The sequence below is a fragment of the Leptodactylus fuscus genome, chromosome 3 (assembly GCF_031893055.1).
Source record: "Leptodactylus fuscus isolate aLepFus1 chromosome 3, aLepFus1.hap2, whole genome shotgun sequence".
Taxonomy (NCBI): domain Eukaryota; kingdom Metazoa; phylum Chordata; class Amphibia; order Anura; family Leptodactylidae; genus Leptodactylus; species Leptodactylus fuscus.
In genome coordinates, this window is record NC_134267.1 from 224,376,709 (window position 1) to 224,403,776 (window position 27,068).

The window sequence follows — 27,068 nt, forward strand, 5'->3', positions numbered from 1 at the left end:
CCTTGGCATTTTGTTATTACATGCCTGAATGCTCCAGACCAGAAAACTGCCAAAACTTCTGCTTTTATGATATAGTCACACTTTTTGATGACCATTGGCAGCCCCTGGTCGCTACTTACCCTCTTAATTCCTATGGTGTAATCTGTCTTGTCACTACCAAATTTTAAGACCTTCTAAGATGTTATTTATATGTCCTTAGAAATCAGAGGGCAGACTGTGTCTTCTCATGACTGTATACATCTATGACTAGCTCGTAAGATACTGTAAGTCGACTCTCAGCGTTGCACAATCCTCAGTGTTATACTTGAGCCTCTTCTGAAAGTGTTTTAGGTCCATTAAGTAATTCTAACTCCTTTTAAGAAGCAATTTTACAGACTTTGCTTCTCAAACCCATTCAAGTGGCCTGTGAAAGTCACACACTGAGCTTCTCACACCGGTATGTTCTCTGTTTCCTGGGGTTCAGATAGCTGGGATATGTACGCCTGAAGCTTACTGTCGTGGAATGCATGAGCAAGCCTAAGGGAATGGATTTTACCATAGACTGCAGTGCAGTAGTTTTATGTGTGATCTAGCGGGCTGAAAAAAAAGGTTTAGAAAAAGTTTGTACAAATATACAATTTCCATGCAATCCATATAAAAGTAAATAAAACACATATATTAAAACACATTAGGCATCCCTGCATCGCAAAAAGCCCGGACTAGAGACCTGTCAGCTCATGGGGTCCAGGAAGCTGATGTAGAAGCCATTGGAGAATTGTCAGTCTTTGGAATCTTGGATTGTTACACAGGCGTGAAGTTAAGGGAACATTGAGAATTGCTTGGTGCAACCACATTGGGCACCATGTAATATGACTTGTCTGGTTTCCCCCAGAGGTTCCAAGTTCAGCAGCTGGACCCCTAAAGTCAGTTCACCACCAGGAGTCCTACTAGGGGTCGTGAAGCCCTTTAGTGAACTCAGACGACTTTTGTTCTACTGCAAATACCAGGTCAGGGGTCACTAAATTCCCTTCATCAAAAACATTCTTGTGTCTGACTGACAGGTGCCCTTAACATAATGCCTGCGGCAGGGAACTAATGTACTGGAGTCAGCTTGGATGGTGGTGTCTGTAATACGGCACCTCCTATACCAGTTCTTGGAAACTCCACTTTCTAGGAAATCACCGACACGGATCTACTTTGGTAGTGGCACAAGTTTATCTACTAACTGGCTAACGGGAATTTCCATCTTTTTCTACCATGTCCCTATAAGGAGTAGCTCTGGATCTGGAGGAGCAGAGCACCAGTCTACATGGACGGCCCATTGATTTCTTCCATTGCTCCTTGGCCTCCATTAGGGTTCTACTCGTAGGTGAGATGTCATCTACAGTAGCTTGGTATAAAGTTGTATCAGTAGTCTTAAAACAGTGGTCAGTGCCAATCTGGACCCAAGGACCTCCATCAGGTCCTACGAATGGGCTACCAATGGTCCCAGCTGTCCATGGACATTACGTTATGCATGCGAGGTCACTGTCCATGGAAATTAATCTCCGTTTTTTCTCTTGAAGAATAGGATTGTCAATATTGGCAACACATTTGTGCACAGATACCTCTAGGATGTAAAAAAAAAATACAGCCATTTTGCAAATAATCTTCGATTTTAAGTATACAGCTCCTACAGTGTCAGCCATGTGTCTACATGGTAACAGACTACAAACAAATCCTATGTAGACTGATAGTGCTGTTATACTGTATTTCCACAAATGACTGCGGGATTAGCACTTTGTGTTTTATTCCTCCCCATGTCAATGAATGGACACCTGTTTATATTCAGATCCTGATTGGGGTTGAGCGATCATGTTCGGAAAAGATCGGATTCCGATCGGCGATCGAGAAAATTTCACGATCGCCATCAGAATTCCGAACACAATCTTTTTAGGTGGGATCGAGATCGGTGATTATTTCCCACAATGCTTTGCTACTGACCAAGCATTGTGGGAAAAGCTAAGAATGTTAGCCTTCACACTGAGTATACGCTCTGCTCATTCTGAGCGGAGTGTATACTCAGTATGAAGGCTCAGCTGCGTTTCCATAGGAATGAATGGAAGCAGCCAGCACACAGCCTTAACCCCCTGCGTGCCGGCTGCGTCCATTCATTCTAATGGGAGACTAGCTAACATCTCTAGTAGCTACTTACCTGCAGAGATGGCTGGTCCGGTGCCCGGTGTTCTCGTTCTTCTTCACCTCGCTGCCCCCGCCTCCCAGGTTAGTGTTTAAAGAGCTAGGAAGAAGGCGGGGCTTGTGACTTAGGAGAGTGTGGGCGGGTACAGGGCGAGGAGACGTGACGTCCCTCCCAGTACCCGCCCACACTCTCCTAACCTGGGAGGCAGGGGGCAGCGAGACGAAGAAGAACGAGAACACCGGGCACCGGACCAGCCATCTCTGCAGGTAAGTGGACACCAGGGGGGACTAAGTAGCCAGAGGATTAAAAAAATAAATCCTATGGCTACTTAGTGATTAAAAAAAATCACTACACAGCCTGGATTCTAACAATTAAAGCGTTCAATTGTTAGATTCCACGCTGTATAGTGAATAGAATTGTTTTTAAAATCCGATCTCCGATTAGTAAAAAAAATCCCATTGACTTGCATTGGGATCGGAATTGGGGTCGAGATCGGGTTTGAATGAAAAATGATCGGAAATCGGATTTCAAAATCGATCCTCAAAAGTGAAGATCGGCTCAACCCTAATCCTGATACTTGTCAGGGCTGAAGGTTTGCTACAGTTGTATCCAGTCTAGACAATAGTCTCAGCTAAACATCCTGAACTCAAGATTGATTTATTTTTCCTGTACTGATACATTGTAGCAGACTATCAGGACAGGTGAAACAGGACTGGCATTATATTGGATGGTGCCCAGTGTTTTACTGGCCGACCACAGTACCAGGGGATCCTCCGGGGTGCCCAGACTCTAGTACAATAGTGATCGAGCAGAAGGCTATTTCCTAGAGATTGTTGGCGGGCAGACCCTAGAATCATGTTATCTGGTCAGTCCAAGGAAATTCAGTATGACACTGATGGTTCCCTATGTAATACCTTCTGTTGGTGACCCCTGCATATAGTACACTGTCATACAGCATACACAGCATACTACAGCATACACATAACCATACTAGTAAGTGTATGATTATCTGCAGGTCTTTGTGGCCTGTCACTGAACTTGTTCCTCGCACCGTGCCTGTGATTGTTCTGGCATCTCAGCAGCTGGCTGGGACGATATATAATGAGTGTGTTGCTCCCATCAATGATCCACCTGTTCCGTTGTTTCAGCTGCTCTAAGAGCCGCTTGACACCTAGCTTGCTCAATCCACCTCCGCTCCGCTTGAGGAGAAGTCTATTGACTTCTGGCTACCTTCATAGTTTTCGGATTTTTTAGAATTTTGCAAAAAATTCGATTTTCATTTTTCCGGCATGTTTAAAATTGGCAAACTGCCAATTTGAATTAAAGGAGTTTTCCCATCTCAGTGTCTCAGCAGTCTGCCTGCAGTGTCTGCTTCTCACTTCTGCATATGTCTTCCCCCTCCTCCCTCTTGCTGAACAGGACACAGAGAACATGCAGATCAGATAATGTGACGATTAAAGGAGTTTTCCCATGTCAGTGTCTCAGCACGCTGCCTGGATCAGACCAGATAATATGCAGATGTTTGGACTTGGGTTATTTGTGTGTTTACATAGAGAGATAACAGACTCGGCTTTGTCAGCAAAGTACAATTAGCTGATAGTCCTGGCAGCAAGAGCAGTGTAATATAGTACATGGACATAAATTCATCGCAGTCATGAAGCTATGTCATTTATCCTATGGCCGTTGATGGTTCACCTGCTCCGGCATTTCGGCAGTTCTCAAGCTTTCCTGCCGCTGAACTTGTTCCTCCCACCATGCCTGTGATTTTTTCGGCATCTCAGCAGCTTACTGGGATGCTATATAATGAGTATGTTGTTGGTGCCGATGATCCCCCTGAGCTTCACTTAAGGAGAACTATGTGACTTCTGGCTACCTTCATAGCTCTCATTGTTTTAAAATTTTGCGACAAATTAGATTTTCTTCTTCCCGGCATGTTTAAAATTGGCAAACTGCCAATTTGTATTAAAGGGGCATTCAGGGCCCGACGTCATCTTCAGCCACGCCTCCTCTTCAAGTGATGTCTTCGGGTCCCATCTTCCTCCAGCGCTCGCGAATTGCCATTGATAAAAAATGGTGCGGGTGCATGCGCAGTAGTAGTAGTAGTAGCAGTATGCTACTGCACATGCACCCGCGCCATTTTTTATCAATGGCAGTTCGCGAGCACCGGAGGAAGACGGGACCCGAAGACATCGCTGGAAGAGGAGGCGTGGCTGAAGATGACGTCGGACCCTGAATGCCCACCCACCGTGCACGATAGATAAGTTTAACATATTCTTTTTTAGAGTTTTATTTTAAAACGGGGGGGGGGGGTAGTTTAATATAACTTTAGCGGTGCCTGAATAGCCTTTTTAAAGGCTATTGACGCATATGTGGGGCTCTATCAGCCTAATTTTGCTGATAGGGCCCCTTTAAGGTGTTTTCCCATCCATCCTGTCATCACTGCCTGGAGCAGATCAGATAATATGGACTGAGGGTTAGCTGAGTGTTTACACAGAGAGATAACAGACCTGGCTGAGATAAGGTGCTGCCAAGAGCAGTGTAATATAGTATGTGAACATAAATTCATAACAGTTGTGAAGCCATGTCATTAACCGGGATAAAAAGTAGCCTATGTGTTAATCGAGGTTACAAACTATCTATGTGCCACATTTCATCTAAATCCATTTAGCCATTTTTGCGTGATTGAGGAACAAACATTCAAACACACACATTTATTATATTATTATTATTATTATTAGTAGGAGGAGGATAGGATATCTGCAGGCCTTTCTCTAATATATCCGCAGGCCTTCCCGTGTAATAAACCCATGGATCTTTTCCATGTTTGGGTGGGTCCTTATATTGTTACCATAGCTTTTTATTGTCATACTATATAGATGGAAGGTAATTGTAGCGGCGACTGGCAGGAATAAGAGTATCAGTGTCTGGGATTAGAGGGGGCGAGTGACAGCACCTCGGCTCTATTACAGCCTTGACTCCTGGCCAGACCCACAGCCCCAGGTATTTCCTGAAACTCACCCGCACACAGACTTTCTCCATTATTGTGGTTTAGGCCATTTTATGATCCGTAGTCGCAGTAAACAAAGAAAATAACTTGGTTTCAAGGCTTTTTTATGTGGCAGGAATTCCTGGGTGGTTGGAAGCCATTCACAATCCAATATCACGCTTCTGTCTAGTGTTACAGCTACATATATGATATCTTTGTCATGTGACAAGTACTAAATGGCAGTATATTTACAGAGCTAAACATGCGGTTTACTGCAATTGTTGCTTTATGTGTAAAGATATCAAGATACTTCGGTCCAGTAGTTTAGGCTGCAGATTGCACACAGATCAGATTCCGTGCCCCCTAGGCTTGGTAGCTGAAGGCAATGATAATAAACATGTTCTAGGCTTGTCAAGATGGAGATGGGTTAGTCAAGGGGTGCGCCGTGACTGTCACATACACCTATAGATTAGCCTGCTATGGAGCATGAGATGCAATGACAGGACATTTATAAGTGACTCATATTGGACTTCATTGCGAAATGTATAATTCATCTCATGTGCCTGTTGAAGGGGAAACATCCCAAAACATTACATTGTATAAATAAAGAGTTGTTTTGAAGTATAACCATTTCTGGAGTGCTGTTCAATTATATTTTTCTGGCATATCACTGTGTGTATTATCCCTGTACTGTGACATCACTGTGTGTGTTATCCCTGTACTGTGACATCACTGTGTGTATTATCCCTGTACTGTGACATCACTGTGTGTATTATCTCTGTACTGTAACATCATTGTGTGTATTATCCCTGTACTGTGACATCACTGTGTGTATTATCCTGTACTGTGACATCACTGTGTGTATTATCTCTGTACTGTGACATCACTGTGTGTATTATCCCTGTACTGTGACATCACTGTGTGTATTATCTCTGTACTGTGACATCACTGTGTGTATTATCTCTGTACTGTGACATCACTGTGTGTAGTATCCCTGTACTGTGACATCACTGTGTGTATTATCTCTGTACTGTGACATCACTGTGTGTATTATCCCTGTACTGTGACATCACTGTGTGTATTATCTCTGTACTGTGACATCACTGTGTGTATTATCCCTGTACTGTGACATCACTGTGTGTATTATCTCTGTACTGTGACATCACTGTGTGTATTATCTCTGTACTGTGACATCACTGTGTGTATTATCTCTGTACTGTGACATCACTGTGTGTATTATCTCTGTACTGTGACATCACTGTGTGTATTATCTCTGTACAGTGACATCACTGTGTGTATTATCTCTGTACTGTGACATCATTGTGTGTATTATCTCTGTACTGTGACATCACTGTGTGTATTATCCCTGTACTGTGACATCACTGTGTGTATTATCTCTGTTCTGTGACATCACTGTGTGTATTATCCCTGTACTGTGACATCACTGTGTGTATTACCTCTGTACTGTGACATCACTGTGTGTATTATCCCTGTACTGTGACATCAGTGTGTGTATTATCTCTGTACTGTGACATCACTGTGTGTATTATCTCTGTACTGTGACATCACTGTGTGTATTATCTCTGTACTGTGACATCACTGTGTGTATTATCCCTGTACTGTGACATCACTGTGTGTATTATCCCTGTACTGTGACATCACTGTGTGTATTATCCCTGTACTGTGACATCACTGTGTGTATTATCCCTGTACTGTGACATCACTGTGTGTATTATCTCTGTACTGTGACATCACTGTGTGTATTATCCCTGTACTGTGACATCACTGTGTGTATTATCCCTGTACTGTGACATCACTGTGTGTATTATCCCTGTACAGTGACATCACTGTGTGTATTATCCCTGTACTGTGACATCACTGTGTGTATTATCTCTGTACTGTGACATCACTGTGTGTATTATCTCTGTACAGTGACATCACTGTGTGTATTATCCCTGTACTGTGACATCACTGTGTGTATTATCCTGTACTGTGACATCACTGTGTGTATTATCCCTGTACTGTGACATCACTGTGTGTATTATCTCTGTACTGTGACATCACTGTGTGTATTATCCCTGTACTGTGACATCACTGTGTGTATTATCCCTGTACTGTGACATCACTGTGTATTATCTCTGTTCTGTGACATCACTGTGTGTATTATCTCTGTACTGTGACATCACTGTGTGTATTACCTCTGTACTGTGACATCACTGTGTGTATTATCCCTGTACTGTGACATCAGTGTGTATATTATCTCTGTACTGTGACATCACTGTGTGTATTATCTCTGTACTGTGACATCACTGTGTGTATTATCTCTGTACTGTGACATCACTGTGTGTATTATCCCTGTACTGTGACATCACTGTGTGTATTATCCCTGTACTGTGACATCACTGTGTGTATTATCCCTGTACTGTGACATCACTGTGTGTATTATCCCTGTACTGTGACATCACTGTGTGTATTATCCCTGTACTGTGACATCACTGTGTGTATTATCTCTGTACTGTGACATCACTGTGTGTATTATCCCTGTACTGTGACATCACTGTGTGTATTATCCCTGTACAGTGACATCACTGTGTGTATTATCCCTGTACTGTGACATCACTGTGTGTATTATCCCTGTACTGTGACATCACTGTGTGTATTATCTCTGTACTGTGACATCACTGTGTGTATTATCCTGTACTGTGACATCACTGTGTGTATTATCTCTGTACTGTGACATCACTGTGTGTATTATCTCTGTACAGTGACATCACTGTGTGTATTATCCCTGTACTGTGACATCACTGTGTGTATTATCCTGTACTGTGACATCACTGTGTGTATTATCCCTGTACTGTGACATCACTGTGTGTATTATCTCTGTACTGTGACATCACTGTGTGTATTATCCCTGTACTGTGACATCACTGTGTGTATTATCCCTGTACTGTGACATCACTGTGTGTATTATCCCTGTACAGTGACATCACTGTGTGTATTATCCCTGTACTGTGACATCACTGTGTGTATTATCCCTGTACTGTGACATCACTGTGTGTATTATCTCTGTACAGTGACATCACTGTGTGTATTATCCCTGTACTGTGACATCACTGTGTGTATTATCCTGTACTGTGACATCACTGTGTGTATTATCTCTGTACTGTGACATCACTGTGTGTATTATCCCTGTACTGTGACATCACTGTGTGTATTATCTCTATACTGTGACATCACTGTGTGTATTATCTCTGTACTGTGACATCACTGTGTGTATTATCTCTGTACTGTGACATCACTGTGTGTATTATCCTGTACTGTGACATCACTGTGTGTATTATCCTGTACTGTGACATCACTGTGTGTATTATCTCTGTACTGTGACATCACTGTGTGTATTATCCTGTACTGTGACATCACTGTGTGTATTATCTCTGTACTGTGACATCACTGTGTGTATTATGTCTGTACTGTGACATCACTGTACACCAAAGTAATAACAAACTTTTCTTATTCTTAAAGAGGACCTTTCAATGGTTTGGGCACAGGCCATTTTATATACCGCTGGAAATCCGAGAGTGCGCTGAATTCTGAATTCTGAGTGCTTTCCCGATCTGTGCCCCAGGTAAAGAGCTATCAGTCCCAGTAACGTAGCGCTTTACAGTCAGAAGGGCGTTCCTGACAGTCTGTCAGGAACATCCTTCTTCACAGCAGCGCCTATAGCGCTGTACAGTGTGAGCGGGGAGGAACCATGTAGAGCCAACACTATATATCAGCTTCATTTTTATAGGCAGAACACTGCAGTGTTAGGCCTCATGCACACATTGATACCCGGGAGTCATCCGTGATTTTCACTGACCCTCCATGTACAGTCAATAAATAAACCAAGCGGCAAATACAAAGGGGTGAAGGACCTGCTCCATATTGTGCATGTCTAGTGTACATCTATGGCCGGACACACATGTATGGCTGCACGAGGCCTTCTCTCTCATACATGTGACCAGTGTATTTGGAGGATTCCCATGTGTGATACTTATTTTCTGGGGGTTTGTCATTGGCCCCTCCACAAATATTGTGCCAGTAAACAGTGTTATGACGCACGCCAGTATTTGGCTACGCTCCCTTACTCACATTGTACTAGCATTTAAGGATGTCACAGTTCATTTCATGCATTGTTATCTAAGCCACATGCTCGGGACCACATTAAAGGGCACAAAGAATTTTATAGCATTTTTATTGTTCCAATTGATCTGTTTTGTGTACACAGCGCCTACCCAGAGCTATGCGTCTTCCATGGTTACAGACTACCAATACTGACTGCAGGGGAGCTTGTAGCCTGTAAATACAGATGACTATACAGAGAGCTTGTAGTATATGAATACACATGTACATTTATCTGTGTGAGAGCTGTACATGCAAAACATATACAGTGTAGATGCATTGGTGCAAAATTAGTTGCAAATTGGACATTCCCTTTAAGACGTAATACAGCATACATAGTCCTAGAATTCGCCGGTTCCTGAGCTTCCTACATACAGTCCGCCACCAGTGTACAGTGCTGTATACAAACTGCAGGCGCTTTTCTTCAGTTCACTTCCAGTCATTATAAGTTGGCAGAATGCCATGAGAATGCGGAGCTTTACATTAGCGCGTGCCATGACCGCCGCCACGTCTTCCTTGTCCATGAGCTATGTCTGGTGATTTAGCTAAACCTCATATTGTAGAACGCCAGACACATATGGCAGAATTTATTACGTTGTGCATTTTGTACATGGATGTTTACTTAAATAGCGCCCCTTTGGTCCATAGTCTGTGTCTGGTATTGCAACTGGGTGTCTGTGCGATCTGGAGAGCCTCCTTTTTCTGCATACTATCATGGAATGTATGTTGTATGATAGTCATCATATTAAGTGCCATGTCCTGTATTTTACCGGGCTCGGGTCTGTTCCGGAGGGCCACTGCTTTTTGTGAGTCTCCCGCACATGTCAGAAGCATTACCAAGTATATCAGTGTCTGTAGTACCAAGCACAGGGCCCCTGTATTGGCAGTAGGAAGGCTCCCACTTGTCAGATATCTCTGGCATGTCCTAGGTCAGTTGTCGGAATACCCCTTTAATAACATTCCATACATGTCTGTGGGCGATACCATCACACTAGGGTTATATACTCTATTAAAATGAATACACGTCCAGTTTTACATTTATCCATGAACTTTTTCCATCGCCTGATCCAGATTTCTGAGAAGTCAAAGCTGAGACGCTGTATAATGAGCTGTCGGCGGACGTCCTCGTAGCCTCCATGGCCGCTCACCATACAGCTTGTATATACAGTGCTCTGCTAGTGGTTTGTAACATGATATCTACCATGTTTGGTGCTGGAATTTTCTATTGATGTGTGATCTATCAGTCATGGAGAGACTGACTTGTGAATCTATAGCCCCTAGAGATCAGTGTTTGGTGATGTAGCACACATGATATTGTGATAGTTGGTGTAGTTACAGGGCGGCTATGGGATGGTCTGCGCCTTAGTTACTGCAATATCTGAGGGGGGATGTAAGCAACATATACACAAATATATATATATATATATATATATATATATATATATACTGTATGTGGACTGACCTATACCAGCCCAACACTTTTTGCTGAATGGACTCCTATGGATATGATTTGTATATAGCCCAGGATCTTTTCTTAGGCTAAGACCCCACGTTGCGGTAACACATTTTTTATTGTTGCAGATTCTGCTGCACTTTTTTGAGCCAAAGCAAAGAATGGCTACCAAAGGAATGGGAAATGTATAGAAAGTTCTTATACTTTTCACTTCCACTCAATCTACTCCTTGGCTTTGGCCAAAAAATTGCAACATGCAACAAACAAAGCTGCATGTTCGCAACGTGGGGTCTCAGCCTTAGGGTATAACTCAAAACATAAGAATCAGATGTGATATGAACATGTGTATGCCTACTAATATGTGAACAGGGGCTTATATAGTATAGAAGTATGAGTGCATACTGGTCCAGGAGATCAGATTATATGTCAAAGGTTCCTTAGTGTTGATATACTCAGTTTCTTTACTTGACTGCTGGGCCATGTAGTTTTTAAAGATCTCAGTGTATCCTGCTTATATGCTGACCTGCCTTCATGTTTCCAGTGTATCCAGCCTCACCACTCACTGTACTGCAGATCCTGTAGTGTAAATTGATGGCTGCAATATACAGTATATTTACTTATCAACTGGCAACTGAACTTCGTTCCTTTTATTTGCAGCTTCACATCACCGGAAATAAGATGCGTCTCCAGTGGATATTTATCTTCTTCTTGGTGTCTTGTTGGATAGCTCCAACTGTAGAAGCGATGGGATCATGGGACCTGTCATCCTTGTTCTCCGCATTAGTGAGTATATTATTGAGAAGAATCCTTACGAAGAATCTTAATCGGACTTTGATTTGACTCCTTGGAGCTAGCCCAATTCTGATGATGTACATATAGTTTACAAGTGGTCAATAAATAGCAGAAACAATATACTTCATATCTACCTGCTGAATAGTATACTTGTGTGGTCGTAAGGGCAAGAATAAGACTGCTATAATATTGCCACTATGTACAAGAAAATAACTACTATAATACTGCTCCTATGTACAAGAATATAACTACTATAATACTGCTCCTATGTACAAGAATATAACTACTATAATACTACTCCTATGTACAAGAATATAACTACTATAATACTACTCCTATGTACAAGAATATAACTACTATAATACTACTCCTATGTACAAAAATATAACTACTATAATACTGCCCCCTATGTACAAGAATATAACTACTATAATACTGCTCCTATGTACAAGAATATAACAAGTATAATACTACCTCCTATGTACAAAAATATAACTACTATAATACTACTCCTATGTAAAAGAATATAACTACTATAATACTACTCCTATGTACAAGAATATAACTACTATAATACTGCTCCTATGTACAAGAATATAACTACTATAATACTGCTCCTATGTACAAGAATATAACTACTATAATACTGCTCCTATGTACAAGAATATAACTACTATAATACTACTTCCTATGTACAAGAATATAACTACTATAATACTGCTCCTATGTACAAGAATATAACTACTATAATACTACTCCTATGTACAAGAATATAACTACTATAATACTGCCTCCTATGTACAAGAATATAACTACTATAATACTGCTCCTATGTACAAGAATATAACTACTATAATACTACTTCCTATGTACAAGAATATAACTACTATAATACTACTCCTATGTACAAGAATATAACTACTATAATACTATCTCCTATGTACAAGAATATAACTACTATAATACTGCTCCTATGTACAAGAATATAACAAGTATAATACTACCTCCTATGTACAAAAATATAACTACTATAATACTACTCCTATGTACAAGAATATAAGTACTATAATACTACTCCTATGTACAAGACTATATCTACTATAATACTACCTCCTATGTACAAGTATATAACTACTATAATACTGCTCCTATGTACAAGAATATAACTACTATAATACTACTCCTATGTACAAGACTATAACTACTATAATACTGCTCCTATATACAAGAATATAACTACTATAATACAGCTGCTATGTACAAGAATATAACTACTATAATACTACTCCTATGTACAAGACTATAACTACTATAATACTGCTCCTATGTACAAGAATATAACAAGTATAATACTACCTCCTATGTACAAAAATATAACTACTATAATACTACTCCTATGTACAAGAATATAAGTACTATAATACTACTCCTATGTACAAGACTATATCTACTATAATACTACCTCCTATGTACAAGTATATAACTACTATAATACTGCTCCTATGTACAAGAATATAACTACTATAATACTGCTCCTATGTACAAGAATATAACTACTATAATACTGCTCTTATGTACAAGAATATAACTACTATAATACTGCTCCTATGTACAAGACTATAACTACTATAATACTGCCTCCTATGTACAAGAATATAACTACTATAATACTGCTCCTATGTACAAGACTATAACTACTATAATACTGCCTCCTATGTACAAGAATATAACTACTATAATACTGCCTCCTATGTACAAGAATATAACTACTATAATACTGCCCCCTATGTACAAGAATATAACTACTATAATACTGCTCCTATGTACAAGAATATAACTACTATAATACTACTCCTATGTACAAGAATATAACTACTATAATACTGCCTCCTATGTACAAGAATATAACTACTATAATACTGCCCCCTATGTACAAGAATATAACTACTATAATACTGCTCCTATGTACAAGAATATAACTACTATAATACTACTCCTATGTACAAGAATATAACTACTATAATACTGCCTCCTATGTACAAGAATATAACTACTATAATACTGCCCCCTATGTACAAGAATATAACTACTATAATACTGCTCCTATGTATAAGAATATAACTAGTATAATACTGCCCTTATAAATAAGAATATAACGTTTATACTTTCCAGGACCGTGCTAAAAAAAAAAAACCCCTTCAGATTGTGTTATTTATATAAAATTCAGTTTCCAAAACTCTTCAAGCTCATAAATCATCTTTTATTTTCTTCAAAGTAGATCATTTCATTAAATTCCACAATCGGTTTGGCTTTCTTACCGGAAAAGTAGCTGCAGCCTTAGATTTCTCTATATAAGGCTAGGAGAATGGTGACGTGAAGAATCACTTCTCCTCGGTGTTTGGTCTAGGTCTGAACAAATATCTCCTATAACCCTGAGACATCCGGCAATAATTAACATTTATGTGGTACAAGACATTTCAGTTTCTTTGCTGACAGATGTTGGTTTGTTCTCCTTGTTGTGCGAATTGGTCCCGCCGCCAGGTCTAGAGCCATCACTATGATAACTGGGTTATTACGCCCGCCCAGTGAACTCAGACCTGACTATTTAGTTTAGGGATTTGTGTGTTTGATCAGGAAACAACTTACAAATTGTACAGGGTTTATAGCGGATGTATTATTAACCCTTAAGTACTATCATGGTGTCTATCATAATGATTAGGGTTGAGCGATCGGGATCAGATCCCAATCGGCGATTGAGCAAATTTCACGATCGGGATTGGGATGGAAAATGATCGAAATCGGATTTTAAAAACGATCCCGAAATCTCAAGATCGGCTCAACCCTACTGTACATACATTACATTACTAGGGTTGTATTACTAGGGATCCCGATCGAGCAAATTTCATGATCGGGATCCGCTGGAAAATGATCGAAAATCGAATTTTAAAAACGATCCTGAAATCTCAAGATTGGCTTAACCCTAATAATGATATGTGTATGACAGTGGTGTATGATAGACACCGTGATAGTACTTAAGGGTTAAAGGGGTTAGGCCACCAAAAAAGTGACCGGATGTATTACTTGCTGATCAGTGGGGTCGGACAGGACAGCTAATCCCAAATATGGAGTCCCATCTCTCCCTTATGCATGGAATGGCAAGTGGTACCCGTACCTTGCTGCTCCATTCATTCTTGATGGGACTGTTGGATATATTGCCAAGTACAGCGATTTTAGGATTGGTCGAGGTCCTGTCAGTCAGACCTGCACCAATCGGCAAATTGCAATCTATCCTTCTGCTTTGGTGGCACAATCTGTTTAAAGGCATTTTTTATTTCCATTTGTCGGTCCGCCATCTACCAGTAAAAATTTATTAAAGCTTCGGTCACACTGTATGCGGAGACAAAAGCCCTGTAGGCAGTTTTTAATATATATATATATATATATATATATATATATATATATATATATATATTTTATTTTCCACAGTATTTTATTTTCCACAGTATTTAAGCCACGTCGGGCCCTGGCCTAAAAAGATTTTTACACAAAAGCAAGTTATAGGATATTCCTAGGATAGGGGATAACTTGAATATCAGAGGGGGTCAGACCTCACTGTTCAGGAGAATGGAGGGGGGCTTTCATCCCCCGTTCTGAATAGAGCAAAGGGTTGGGCAACATGCACGCCACTCCTTTCATTACAATAGGAGTGCTGGAGATAGCCAAGTCCCGTCTTCCGACTATCTCTAGCACTCCCAATGCTCCATTGGGATCAAGGGACGAAAGTCCCAAGTTCTCCCAAGCAGTGAGGTCTGAGCGCTCGGACCCCACTGATCTGCAAGATCTTCTGAGAAAACCCCTTTAAATTTGGCATAACATAATACACTGAAAATACTGAAATTTCCCCACTGTGGGACTATTAAAGGATTATCTTATCTTATCTTACATGCACCAAAAGGGGCAAAATACACCACATACGTGGCACAACTGGAATGATAAAATCCAGTCCTTAGTTTTCAGTGGTTCAAGAATTTTTGGAAATTTTTGGGCCGTTTCTTTATTAAAAGGGTAGCCCTTTGTACGGCCTTGTATATGGAGGAGAGGATTGAGGCCTCAGAGAGATGTCTGTGTTGCCCATAGCAACCAATCACAGCACTCCTTTCCTTTCAGATTCTGCTCTTCAGAAATGAAAGCTGAGCTGTGATTGGCTGCTATGGGCAACCAGGACAGATTTTATATTCATCAGTCTCCCCTGATGCAGTGTCGGACGGCGGAGCTTGGCACCGAACCTCGGGGGGGGGAGAATTCACGTGTCATGTATCAGGGCCCTGCCCCGTGCATAGTGTAATACATTCCAGGAAAACAGATGGGGAGGGGGCATTATTTACGCCACTTTTTCAGAAGACGACACCTGGTATTATATTACGCAACTTTTGAAGAAAAATTGATTATTTTTGGTGATTTGCGATTATTTTGCCGCAAAATTGCGTGCGTTATACGCCCGTAACGACCCATTGAAATGAATGGGATCTGTTTTGAGCGCTCACATTCTGACACGTGTATACGAGCCAGAATGCGAGCGTGTTAACTCCTTGTGAACTGACCCTTAGATGATCATGGATGTTACTCTGGTGACCTGGACCCCCTATGATCATGTATTATCATCATGGGAGGGGTGTCCTAATTGGGGACCTACTATATGACAGCTGAAGACCCTGATCCCTCCAGGACTGATCCCATGACTATTTACATTATAACACCCTAAATTTATGTAACCTTACCGGTTGGAACTCCGAACATTCGCTGCTTTAGGCTATGTTCACACTGTGGAACTGCGTGCAGATAAAATGTGCTAAAACCCATGTCAAATCCATGTGCAATACTCATCCCATCCACGTGAATAGCGCCGGTTTTTAGCATTTTTCCATCATGGATTTAAGCACATATTTGGGACACAAAACGCGGGGATTAGTCCTATTAACAATAGGGCTAATCCTCGGGTGGGTCTGCTGCGGCGCAAATTGAAAATCGGTAGAACAAATCTGAGGGTCAATCTCGCATTTCCACCATGAAAAATACCCTTTTTGGAAATGCTCTATAAAGCTCCCCAACAGGTTCCCGTACTTCAGATGTCAGATAAAACCTGTTTCTGCGCATTTCTTAGATAAGACGGTGACTCACATAGGAAGCTTTATATAAGTGACTGCATTCCTGCCGACAGGTCACCTGGACAACAGCGAATAGATACAACCCCGAAACACCACGGAAGTTAACGCATCATTTACCGGCTTCTTAATGCTAAGGCCTCACGCTGTGGAAATGCAGCCGGAAAAAAATCTGCGTTTTATATTACTACTAGCATGTACCCGCGACTTTGTCTGCGGGTTGGCGGTGGCGCTGAACCGCTTATATGTACGTACTCGCTGGCGCTTCTGATTGGCGGTGCGCGAACCCCTGCGCGCCCCCGCCTCCCATTGGCCCTCGCTGGGCACCGCGGTCTCTGTTCCTACCTATACATCCCAACTTTCGAAGAGCCGAAAGAGGGAGAAAATATGTGCCGTGCGTGCCATGGGAAACTTAACGCCGCCCACTTTTATGTTGATTCCTCCCATTCTCATGTTTTTTTTTATGTGCCCCCACACGGCCCCCACCTTCATCTGCCCCAGTGTCATGCCGTGCTTCCCCTGCACCTGCCCCAGTGTCATGCCGTTGCCCCCCCCTTCATCTGCAGCACTGTCATGCCATTCTCCCGCCCCTTGATGTGCCCCAGTGACATGCTGTTCTCCCTCCTGCTCTTTATCTGCCCCCAGTTTCATAGGCCCCTTACATTATGTCCCCCTGGATGTGTAACACAAAGAAATAGTTGGACTCACCTTCCCACGCTCCCACGCCGCTCTCTCCGCTCACTCACTCCACATAGTTGTCCATAGTTGCTCTGCCTCATGTATGCCACACGCAGCTGGAGCTGCGAGTAGGCGCCATGCTGGCCAAGCTCGGAAGCGGAGAGCGGCCCGCCCACACACTGCCTTGGACATATCGGGCCGCGCCGCTTCTCCACAGGCCCGCCTAGAGCCTGGTGTGCACCAATGGGAGCGCCGTGGACAGAGCAGCAAGGACGCTATGACAGGCCGTACAGCGGAGCCGGAGTATCGTTTTGCCGGTTCCGGTGGGGCTGTCGGGGGAGTACGCACCTCAGAAGGTGGCTTATCATTCCTTCCAGCAAAATATCTAGGTATGTGCGAAATCTCAGCCAAATCCGTACAGGCGTTTGGCTGTGATTGAGGAACAAACATCCAAACATCCGGATAATCCCATCCACACATTGAGGAACGCTGCATATGTGAAAAACACAGCATATCAATTCTCCACTCGTATTTTCTCTAAAGATTCAATAAGGGAAGAAAAAACACACAGAAAACGCCACAAGAAACGCAATGAAAAACACTGCAGAAAAACGCAATATGTTTCTGTTGCATAGCCTAAGGCTTTTTTGTTGCAGATTTTGCTCTGGTTTTTTGAGTGGATTGGGCAGAAGGGAGAAGTATAAGAATATCCTATATATTTCCCATTCCTTTTGCAGCCACTCCTGGCTTTGGCTCAAAAAAAAAAAACGCAGCAAAATCTACAACAAAAAAAGTTGTGTTTTTGCAACGTGGGGCCTCAGCCGAAAGCAGTTTGTTAAAACTAATTTCATCCATATTCCTCTAGAGAACCCATCTAGGGACCCCTCTTCCAGGATTCTCTGGAGGACCAGTCCTGTCAAACTGGAGGACCCATCCACCTTGATGGGTACTGTGTAAATGCTTAGTTTTACCTGCGGGGGTGCTGCATAGAAACTGAACACTTAATGCTGAGTTTCACCATAGGTGATCAGAGTGACAATTTTTTACCTACTTAGTGTCTAGGGGTCCTTCTATAAAATATGGAATCCAACACAGTTGGAATTTCTCTAGCCCCCTCCCTGTTCCTGGGTTAAATTCAGCACCCAAAATGCTAATTAGGCTCTCTACTGTCAGGTGGGTGGTCCTGGGCTGAATCAGGCAGAGTCTGCCCACCTGACAGTAGAGAGCCTACTTAACATATTGAGTGGTGAAACTAACAGCAAAGATTGCTCAGGAATGGTGAGGACTAGAGACAATTGTAACCGTGCCAGTATCAGTAGAGCAGTGCCTATTTAATAATACAAAGAGTTGGGGGACATGATGAAAAGTCCCATTTAAGGAAGGCCAAGTACCCTCGTGATACATGAAATGAGTTCAATAAGCCACTGAAATGTATATACTGTATGTATAGAGAAAGAACAAGATCTTATGTGATGGCCGGGGCGGGGTTGGGATAGATATTGTATTCAAGCCTCAGGCTATATCTAATGTATATAATGACTGGTTTCCATTGTCTTTTCATTACAGCTTCATGGCGGCCATGACACTGAATCGGATACAGTCATAGACAAAAGTTTGTTAAGAAGAAAGCGTGCAACTGGTAAAGTATCATTATATTATTCTGATCCTCCGAGAACGGAGTGTACACAAGCTTTGGTATCTGTTGGCTTTGTTGATCACTTGGGGCTGTTTATCCTCCCAAAATGATGTCATATATAACCTAAATGGTCATATGCCCCCGATACGCCACTCATTACCCATGGCATCATACGTGGTTGACCAGTCACCAGAAGGTATGACCATCACCAACTATCAAACAGGACCTATAAATGGGTGCCCTAATGATAGTGAGATATCTAGGGCACCCGATAATGGTGGGCAAAATAGAGAGTGCGGTTTGGTTTCAACTTGCGGGTTGAGCCGATCTTGACTTTTCAGGATCGATTTTGAAATCCGATTTCCGATCATTTTTCATTCGAACCCGTTCTCAATCCCAATTTCGATCCCAATGCAAGTCAATGGGATTTTTTTACTAATCGGAGATCAGATTTTAAAAACAATCCTATTCACTATACAGCATGGAATCTAACAATTGAACGCTTTAATTGTTAGAATCCACGCTGTGTAGTGATTATTTTTAAACACTAAGTAGCCAGAGGATTTTTTTTAATCCTCTGGCTACTTAGTCCCCCCTGGTGTCCACTTACCTGCACAGATGGCTAGTCGGGTGCCCGGTGTTCTCGTTCTTCTTCACCTCGCTGCCCCCTGCCTCCCAGGTTAGGAGAGTGTGGGCGGGTACTGGGAGGGGAGACACTCTCCTAAGCCACAAGCCCCGCCTTTTTCCTAGCTCTTTAAAAACTAACCTGGGAGGCGGCAGTGAGGCGAAGAAGAACGAGAACACCGGGCACCGGACCAGCCATCTCTGCAGGTAAGTAGCTACTAGAGATGTTAGCTAGTCTCCCATTAGAATGATTGGACGCAGCCGGCGCACAGGGGCTGCAGGCTGCTTCCATTCATTCCTATGGAACCGCAGCAGAGCCTTCACACTGAGTATACACTCCGCTCAGAATGAGTGGAGCGTATACTCAGTGTGAAGGCTAACATTGTTAGCTTTTCCCACAATGCTTGGCCAGTAGCAAAGCATTGTGGGAAATAATCACCGATCTCGATCCCACCTAAAAAGATCGTGTTCGGAATTCCGATCTCGATCATGAAATTTTCTCGATCGCCGATCGGAATCCGATCTTTTCCGAACAATCGCTCAACCCTAGTCAAAAGGTATTAGGTGACCGGCTCTATGGCACTGTTTTTGTGCAGCTGTGGAAGCTACGTCACTTATGGTGTCTGCATGGAATTTGTATGTTCTCCTTGTCCCCATGGCCTGGACTTTTTGTACTGTCTTTGACCTATAGTCCTTTGTAATCGGCTGCTCACTCTCATGACGGCTCCTTGAAAGGCATTATGAGGATGCCACCTGATCCCTAACGTTATGTGATTCTTCTTCCCTGCTTTCTCCATGATTTTACCTAGAATATGAGTGCTCTCATTATTAAAAAGTTTCTATTGTGTCGTTGGTGTGTGTTGAACATTTTTGCAAAATAGTTTATTAACCTATCTAACTTTCTTTAAACACAAAACAGGCTGTAAAGTTCCCATTAGCAATGCAGTAACTAAGCATGGTTGGGTAGACTCTATCCATACACCTGTACTCAGTGCAGCATGTAGAGCCAAAGAGGATGGTCACTTCACATGGCTGTATCTCTGGTTTTATACCACCTAGAAAAATAGTTTTGGTATCATGAGAAAGCTGAGATTGAAGTACTAGCTGTAAATGAATTAGAGATATCACTAGTTAAAAAATCTGAGAATTTTAGTTCATGCTGCATATAAAAATCACATTCCTAGATGTATTTTTAACTAGTGATATCTCTCTACGTGGTATAAGACTGCAGATACAGCCATTTGAAGTGACCATCCCCCCCCCCTCCCCCCTTAGTAAATGCTTCAGCTCTAAATATTTACAATAAAAATTTGTGCGGACTTGACATAGAAACAGCTCAGTTATAGGGTTGTTAAAGAGAGTATTACAGCCTGTTTTCTATTAAATAGGAACTTAGATAGGTTAATAAAGTATAGTGAAAAAATGTTCCCCAAATCCCCTCGATGCAATAGCAAAAAAATAAATAAATAAAAAATGGGAGTTACCCTTTAAATACTGAATTATGTGTGTGGATCCGCATCCATGTAGCAGATCTAGCGAGCAGATGTTGCATGTACAGGTCTCCACGGAGGTGCTCTCTTATTTGTACTACTCAGGAAGGCATAAATAAATGAATAGAGTTAGTGGTTCACATGAAAAGCAAATATTAGCAGAGGAGATTACATACTTAGCTGTATAAATACCGATATAGTGTAGACTGTAGTCAGGAACAGCAGCAGATCCCAGCTGCAGGTTGTGCAAGGCTGTGGAATTGCTGGAGTGCAGGAGACTTAAAGGGGTTGTGCTGGGAATCTCGCTGCCAGGTCCACATTGATCGGGAGACCAGGGGACAGAAAGTCCCTCTAAAGCCTCCTTGTGAATGAAGCACCAGCGCTCTTGCGTGGCTGGTATTCTATTCACTGCAGTGGAGCTAAATGGACTTCAATCATTGGCGCCCAAACCCCCATGGTAGTGAATGGAGGTCCAATCACACACGCACACTGGTGCTCCATTTATAAGGAGGTTTCAAGAGGACTTTTGGTCCCCCTGACTCCTGATGACTAGGGGACACGGCCATCAGATCCTTAACAACACAAGCCCTTTAAAGGGAGTCTGTCACCAGAACCAGCATATCATCCCATCCCCGCAGATAGATAGGTTAGTGTCACCAGAACCAGCATATCAGCCCAGCCCTGCAGATAGATAGGTTAGTGTCACCAGAACCAGCATATCACCCCAGCCCTGCAGATAGATAGGTTACTGTCACCAGAACCAGCATATCACCCCAGCCCTGCAGATAGATAGGTTACTGTCACCAGACCCCAGTATATCACCCCAGCCCTGCAGATAGATAGGTTAGTGTCACCAGAACCAGCATATCACCCCAGCCCTGCAGATAGATAGGTTACTGTCACTAGACCCCAGTATATCACCCCAGCCCTGCAGGTAGATAGGTTAGTGTCACCAGAACCAGCATATCATCCCATTCACAAGGGGAAAAGATTGTATGAGTCAAGTGACCATAACCTATCTATCTGCAGGGCTGGGTTTATATGCTGGTTCTGGTGACACATTTTTTTCGATATAATATGTCAGTAATAGTGAGATCTCCACTGGAGTCAACAGGGAAGTATTTACTCAATGTTGCTCGCAACCCAAATTATCCATTCTTGCACAACATCAGAGGGTGTGTGTGTTTGGTGATGGCACTTAGAAGAATAGTATCAGAAATATCTGAGTCACACAAATACAATGTATTGTGACGTCTGTTACTGTACCGCCTGATATAGCTGGTAATGGTCGGGGATATGACGGACAGGCTTGGTAGATGAGAAAGTATTATAGCGAAACACTGCATACCACCAATGACTCATCTTTGAGTAGGAGATAATCTGGGACATTATCTATTGTCAGTGGTGGATGCAATAATGGGTCAGTGGTGTTATCTATAGACGTGTTATCTTCTATTATATTAAATAGACTGCCGCAAAGACCTGTTTTGACCCTTGTCATGTTCCTGACTACATACTTGTCTACTGTTCACGTCCTGCTTGTTACTCTTCTCTGACCTTGGCCTGATTTTGACTTCTGCAGTTTTGCCACCTGCCCTGACCACCTGCTTGTTCCTAACCGTACACTTGCCTGATCCCTGGTATTTCACAGGGCCTTTCTTGGCCACTGGACCAGTTGCTACCAATACTGGGTTCACCTCTTGTAGACAGTGTCTTAGCAGTCTCTCTAAACCAAAATCTAGATCCAAGGGTGAATAACGGAGAGGCTGCATAGACAACGCCCTTAGAGGTGGCCCAAAGTCAAACCGGTTTGGTAACACAATGAATTCCCAGAACACAAATGCCCATCTGTGTTCATAGCCAGGTCCCTAATATAATCATATCATTCACTGTATTGGAATTTACCTACTACCACTGATACTTGGCGCTTTGTCTCTAGAATGTAACTTCCTCATCTGAACAGATACTTAATTCCCACGTGTTCTTCCTTGCCAATCCTGCTGGGGTAGTTCCACTAACCAAAAACAAGCACGAGATTAAAAAACCCTTATGTAGACAAGGACAGCATTCAGTAAGTTTATCTGTCTCTGTATGAGAGGCTCCAACCTGTAGCAAATTTGTGTAATACATGTACAAATAAGGAAGGGCCCCGGCTCCTGGGACACCGCCAGGACAGAGGTAGATGTGAGTCACTTATATCTGCCTGGAATAAAATACAACTAAAAAACACAAACATTATAGAGCGCCCCCTATAAGAGCAGTCTGGTTGTGTAGTCTGGACCTCCCCCTATAACAGCAGTCTGGTTGTGTAGTCTGGACCACCCCCTATAACAGCAGTCTGATTGTGTAGTCTGGACCTCCCCTATAATAGCAGTCTGGTTGTGTAGTCTGGAGCGCCCCCTATAACAGTAGTCTGGTTGTGTAGTCTGGAGCGCCCCCTATAACAGCAGTCTGGTTGTGTAGTCTGGACCTCCCCCTATAACAGCAGTCTGGTTGTGTAGTCTGGAGCGCCCCCTATAACAGCAGTCTGGTTGTGTAGTCTGGACCTCCCCCTATAACAGCAGTCTGGTTGTGTAGTCTGGACCGCCCCTATAACAGCAGTCTGGTTGTGTAGTCTGGAGCGCCCCCTATAACAGCAGTCTGGTTGTGTAGTCTGGACCTCCCCTATAACAGCAGTCTGGTTGTGTAGTCTGGACCACCCCCTATAATAGCAGTCTGGTTGTGTAGTCTGGAGCGCCCCCTATAACAGCAGTCTGGTTGTGTAGTCTGGACCTCCCCTATAACAGCAGTCTGGTTGTGTAGTCTGGACCTCCCCTATAACAGCAGTCTGGAGCGCCCCCAATAACAGGAGTCTGGTTGTGTAGTCTGGACCTCCCCCTATAACAGCAGTCTGGTTGTGTAGTCTGGAGCGCCCCCTATAACAGGAGTTTGGTTGCGTAGTCTGGACCTCCCCCTATAACAGCAGTCTGGTTGTGTAGTCTGGACCTCCCCCTATAACAGGAGTCTGGTTGCGTAGTCTGGACCCCCCTATAACAGGAGTCTGGTTGTGTAGTCTGGACCTCCCCCTATAACAGCAGTCTGGTTGTGTAGTCTGGAGCGCCCCCTATAACAGGAGTTTGGTTGTGTAGTCTGGACCTCCCCCTATAACAGGAGTCTGGTTGTGTAGTCTGGACCTCCCCCTATAACAGCAGTCTGGTTGTGTAGTCTGGAGCGCCCCCTATAACAGCAGTCTGGTTGTGTAGTCTGGACCTCCCCTATAACAGCAGTCTGGTTGTGTAGTCTGGACCTCCCCCTATAACAGCAGTCTGGTTGTGTAGTCTGGAGCGCCCCCTATAACAGCAGTCTGGTTGTGTAGTCTGGACCACCCCTATAACAGCAGTCTGGTTGTGTAGTCTGGACCTCCCCTATAACAGCAGTCTGGTTGTGTAGTCTGGACCTCCCCCTATAACAGGAGTCTGGTTGTGTAGTCTGGACCCCCCTATAACAGGAGTCTGGTTGTGTAGTCTGGACCCCCCCTATAACAGCAGTCTGGTTATGTAGTCTGGACCTCCCCCTATAACAGCAGTCTGGTTGTGTAGTCTGGACCGCCCCCTATAACAGCAGTCTGGTTGTGTAGTCTGCAGCGCCCCCTATAACAACAGTCTGGTTGTGTAGTCTGTAGTGCCCCCTATAACAGCAGTCTTGTTGTGTAGTCTGGACCTCCCCTATAACAGCAGTCTGGTTGTGTAGTCTGGAGCGCCCCCTATAACAGCAGTCTGGTTGTGTAGTCTGGAGCGCCCCCTATAACAGCAGTCTGGTTGTGTAGTCTGGACCTCCCCTGTAACAGCAGTCTGGTTGTGTAGTCTGGACCTCCCCCTATAACAGCAGTCTGGTTGTGTAGTCTGGAGCGCCCCCTATAACAGCAGTCTGGTTGTGTAGTCTGGACCTCCCCTATAACAGCAGTCTGGTTGTGTAGTCTGGACCTCCCCCTATAACAGCAGTCTGGTTGTGTAGTCTGGACCTCCCCCTATAACAGCAGTCTGGTTGTGTAGTCTGGACCGCCCCCTATAACAGCAGTCTGGTTGTGTAGTCTGCAGCGCCCCCTATAACAACAGTCTGGTTGTGTAGTCTGTAGTGCCACCTATAACAGCAGTCTTGTTGTGTAGTCTGGACCTCCCCTATAACAGCAGTCTGGTTGTGTAGTCTGGAGCGCCCCCTATAACAGCAGTCTGGTTGTGTAGTCTGGACCTCCCCCTATAACAGCAGTCTGGTTGTGTAGTCTGTAGTGCCCCCTATAACAGCAGTCTGGTTGTGTAGTCTGGAGCGCCCCCTATAACAGCAGTCTGGTTGTGTAGTCTGGACCTCCCCTATAACAGCAGTCTGGTTGTGTAGTCTGGACCTCCCCTATAACAGCAGTCTGGAGCGCCCCCAATAACAGGAGTCTGGTTGTGTAGTCTGGACCTCCCCCTATAACAGCAGTCTGGTTGTGTAGTCTGGAGCGCCCCCTATAACAGGAGTTTGGTTGTGTAGTCTGGACCTCCCCCTATAACAGCAGTCTGGTTGTGTAGTCTGGACCTCCCCCTATAACAGGAGTCTGGTTGTGTAGTCTGGACCCCCCTATAACAGGAGTCTGGTTGTGTAGTCTGGACCCCCCCTATAACAGGAGTCTGGTTGTGTAGTCTGGACCACCCCCTATAACAGGAGTTTGGTTGTGTAGTCTGGACCTCCCCCTATAACAGCAGTCTGGTTGTGTAGTCTGTAGTGCCCCCTATAACAGCAGTCTGGTTGTGTAGTCTGGACCGCCCCCTATAACAGCAGTCTGGTTGTGTAGTCTGGAGCGCCCCCTATAACGGCAGTCTGGTTGTGTAGTCTGGACCTCCCCTATAACAGCAGTCTGGTTGTGTAGTCTGGACCTCCCCCTATAACAGCAGTCTGGTTGTGTAGTCTGGAGCGCCCCCTATAACAGCAGTCTGGTTGTGTAGTCTGGAGCGCCCCCTATAACAGCAGTCTGGTTGTGTAGTCTGGACCACCCCCTATAACAGCAGTCTGGTTGTGTAGTCTGGACCTCCCCCTATAACAGCAGTCTGGTTGTGTAGTCTGGAGCGCCCCCTATAACAGCAGTCTGGTTGTGTAGTCTGGACCGCCCCCTATAACAGCAGTCTGGTTGTGTAGTCTGGACCTCCCCTATAACAGCAGTCTGGTTGTGTAGTCTGGACCACCCCCTATAACAGCAGTCTGGTTGTGTAGTCTGGACCTCCCCCTATAACAGCAGTCTGGTTGTGTAGTCTGGAGCGCCCCCTATAACAGCAGTCTGGTTGTGTAGTCTGGACCTCCCCTATAACAGCAGTCTGGTTGTGTAGTCTGGACCTCCCCCTATAACAGCAGTCTGGTTGTGTAGTCTGGACCTCCCCCTATAACAGCAGTCTGGTTGTGTAGTCTGCAGCGCCCCCTATAACAACAGTCTGGTTGTGTAGTCTGTAGTGCCCCCTATAACAGCAGTCTGGTTGTGTAGTCTGGACCTCCCCCTATAACAGCAGTCTGGTTGTGTAGTCTGGAGCGCCCCCTATAACAGCAGTCTGGTTGTGTAGTCTGGACCTCCCCCTATAACAGCAGTCTGGTTGTGTAGTCTGTAGTGCCCCCTATAACAGCAGTCTGGTTGTGTAGTCTGTAGTGCCCCCTATAACAGCAGTCTGGTTGTGTAGTCTGGAGCGCCCCCTATAACAGCAGTCTGGTTGTGTAGTCTGGAGCGCCCCCTATAACAGCAGTCTGGTTGTGTAGTCTGTAGTGCCCCCTATAACAGCAGTCTGGTTGTGTAGTCTGTAGTGCCCCCTATAACAGCAGTCTGGTTGTGTAGTCTGGACCGCCCCCTATAACAGCAGTCTGGTTGTGTAGTCTGGAGCGCCCCCTATAACAGCAGTCTGGTTGTGTAGTCTGGACCGCCCCCTATAA

The 27,068-nt window shown here is 43.7% G+C and overlaps 2 protein-coding genes across 2 annotated transcripts in view; one reads left to right on the forward strand and one right to left on the reverse strand.

Moving 5' to 3' along the window:
* ADGRF5 (adhesion G protein-coupled receptor F5) overlaps window positions 1-27,068 on the forward strand; it is a 122,708-nt gene that overhangs the window by 59,028 nt on the left and 36,612 nt on the right. The window contains exons 2-3 of the mRNA XM_075269209.1: window positions 11,416-11,541; window positions 18,957-19,029. Of these exons, the coding sequence (XP_075125310.1) occupies window positions 11,437-11,541; window positions 18,957-19,029 (178 nt within the window). The 5' untranslated portion in view covers window positions 11,416-11,436. The remainder of the gene's footprint in view (window positions 1-11,415; window positions 11,542-18,956; window positions 19,030-27,068) is intronic.
* LOC142198579 (uncharacterized) overlaps window positions 1-27,068 on the reverse strand; it is a 302,293-nt gene that overhangs the window by 18,303 nt on the left and 256,922 nt on the right. The gene's annotated exons all lie outside the window — the stretch shown is intronic.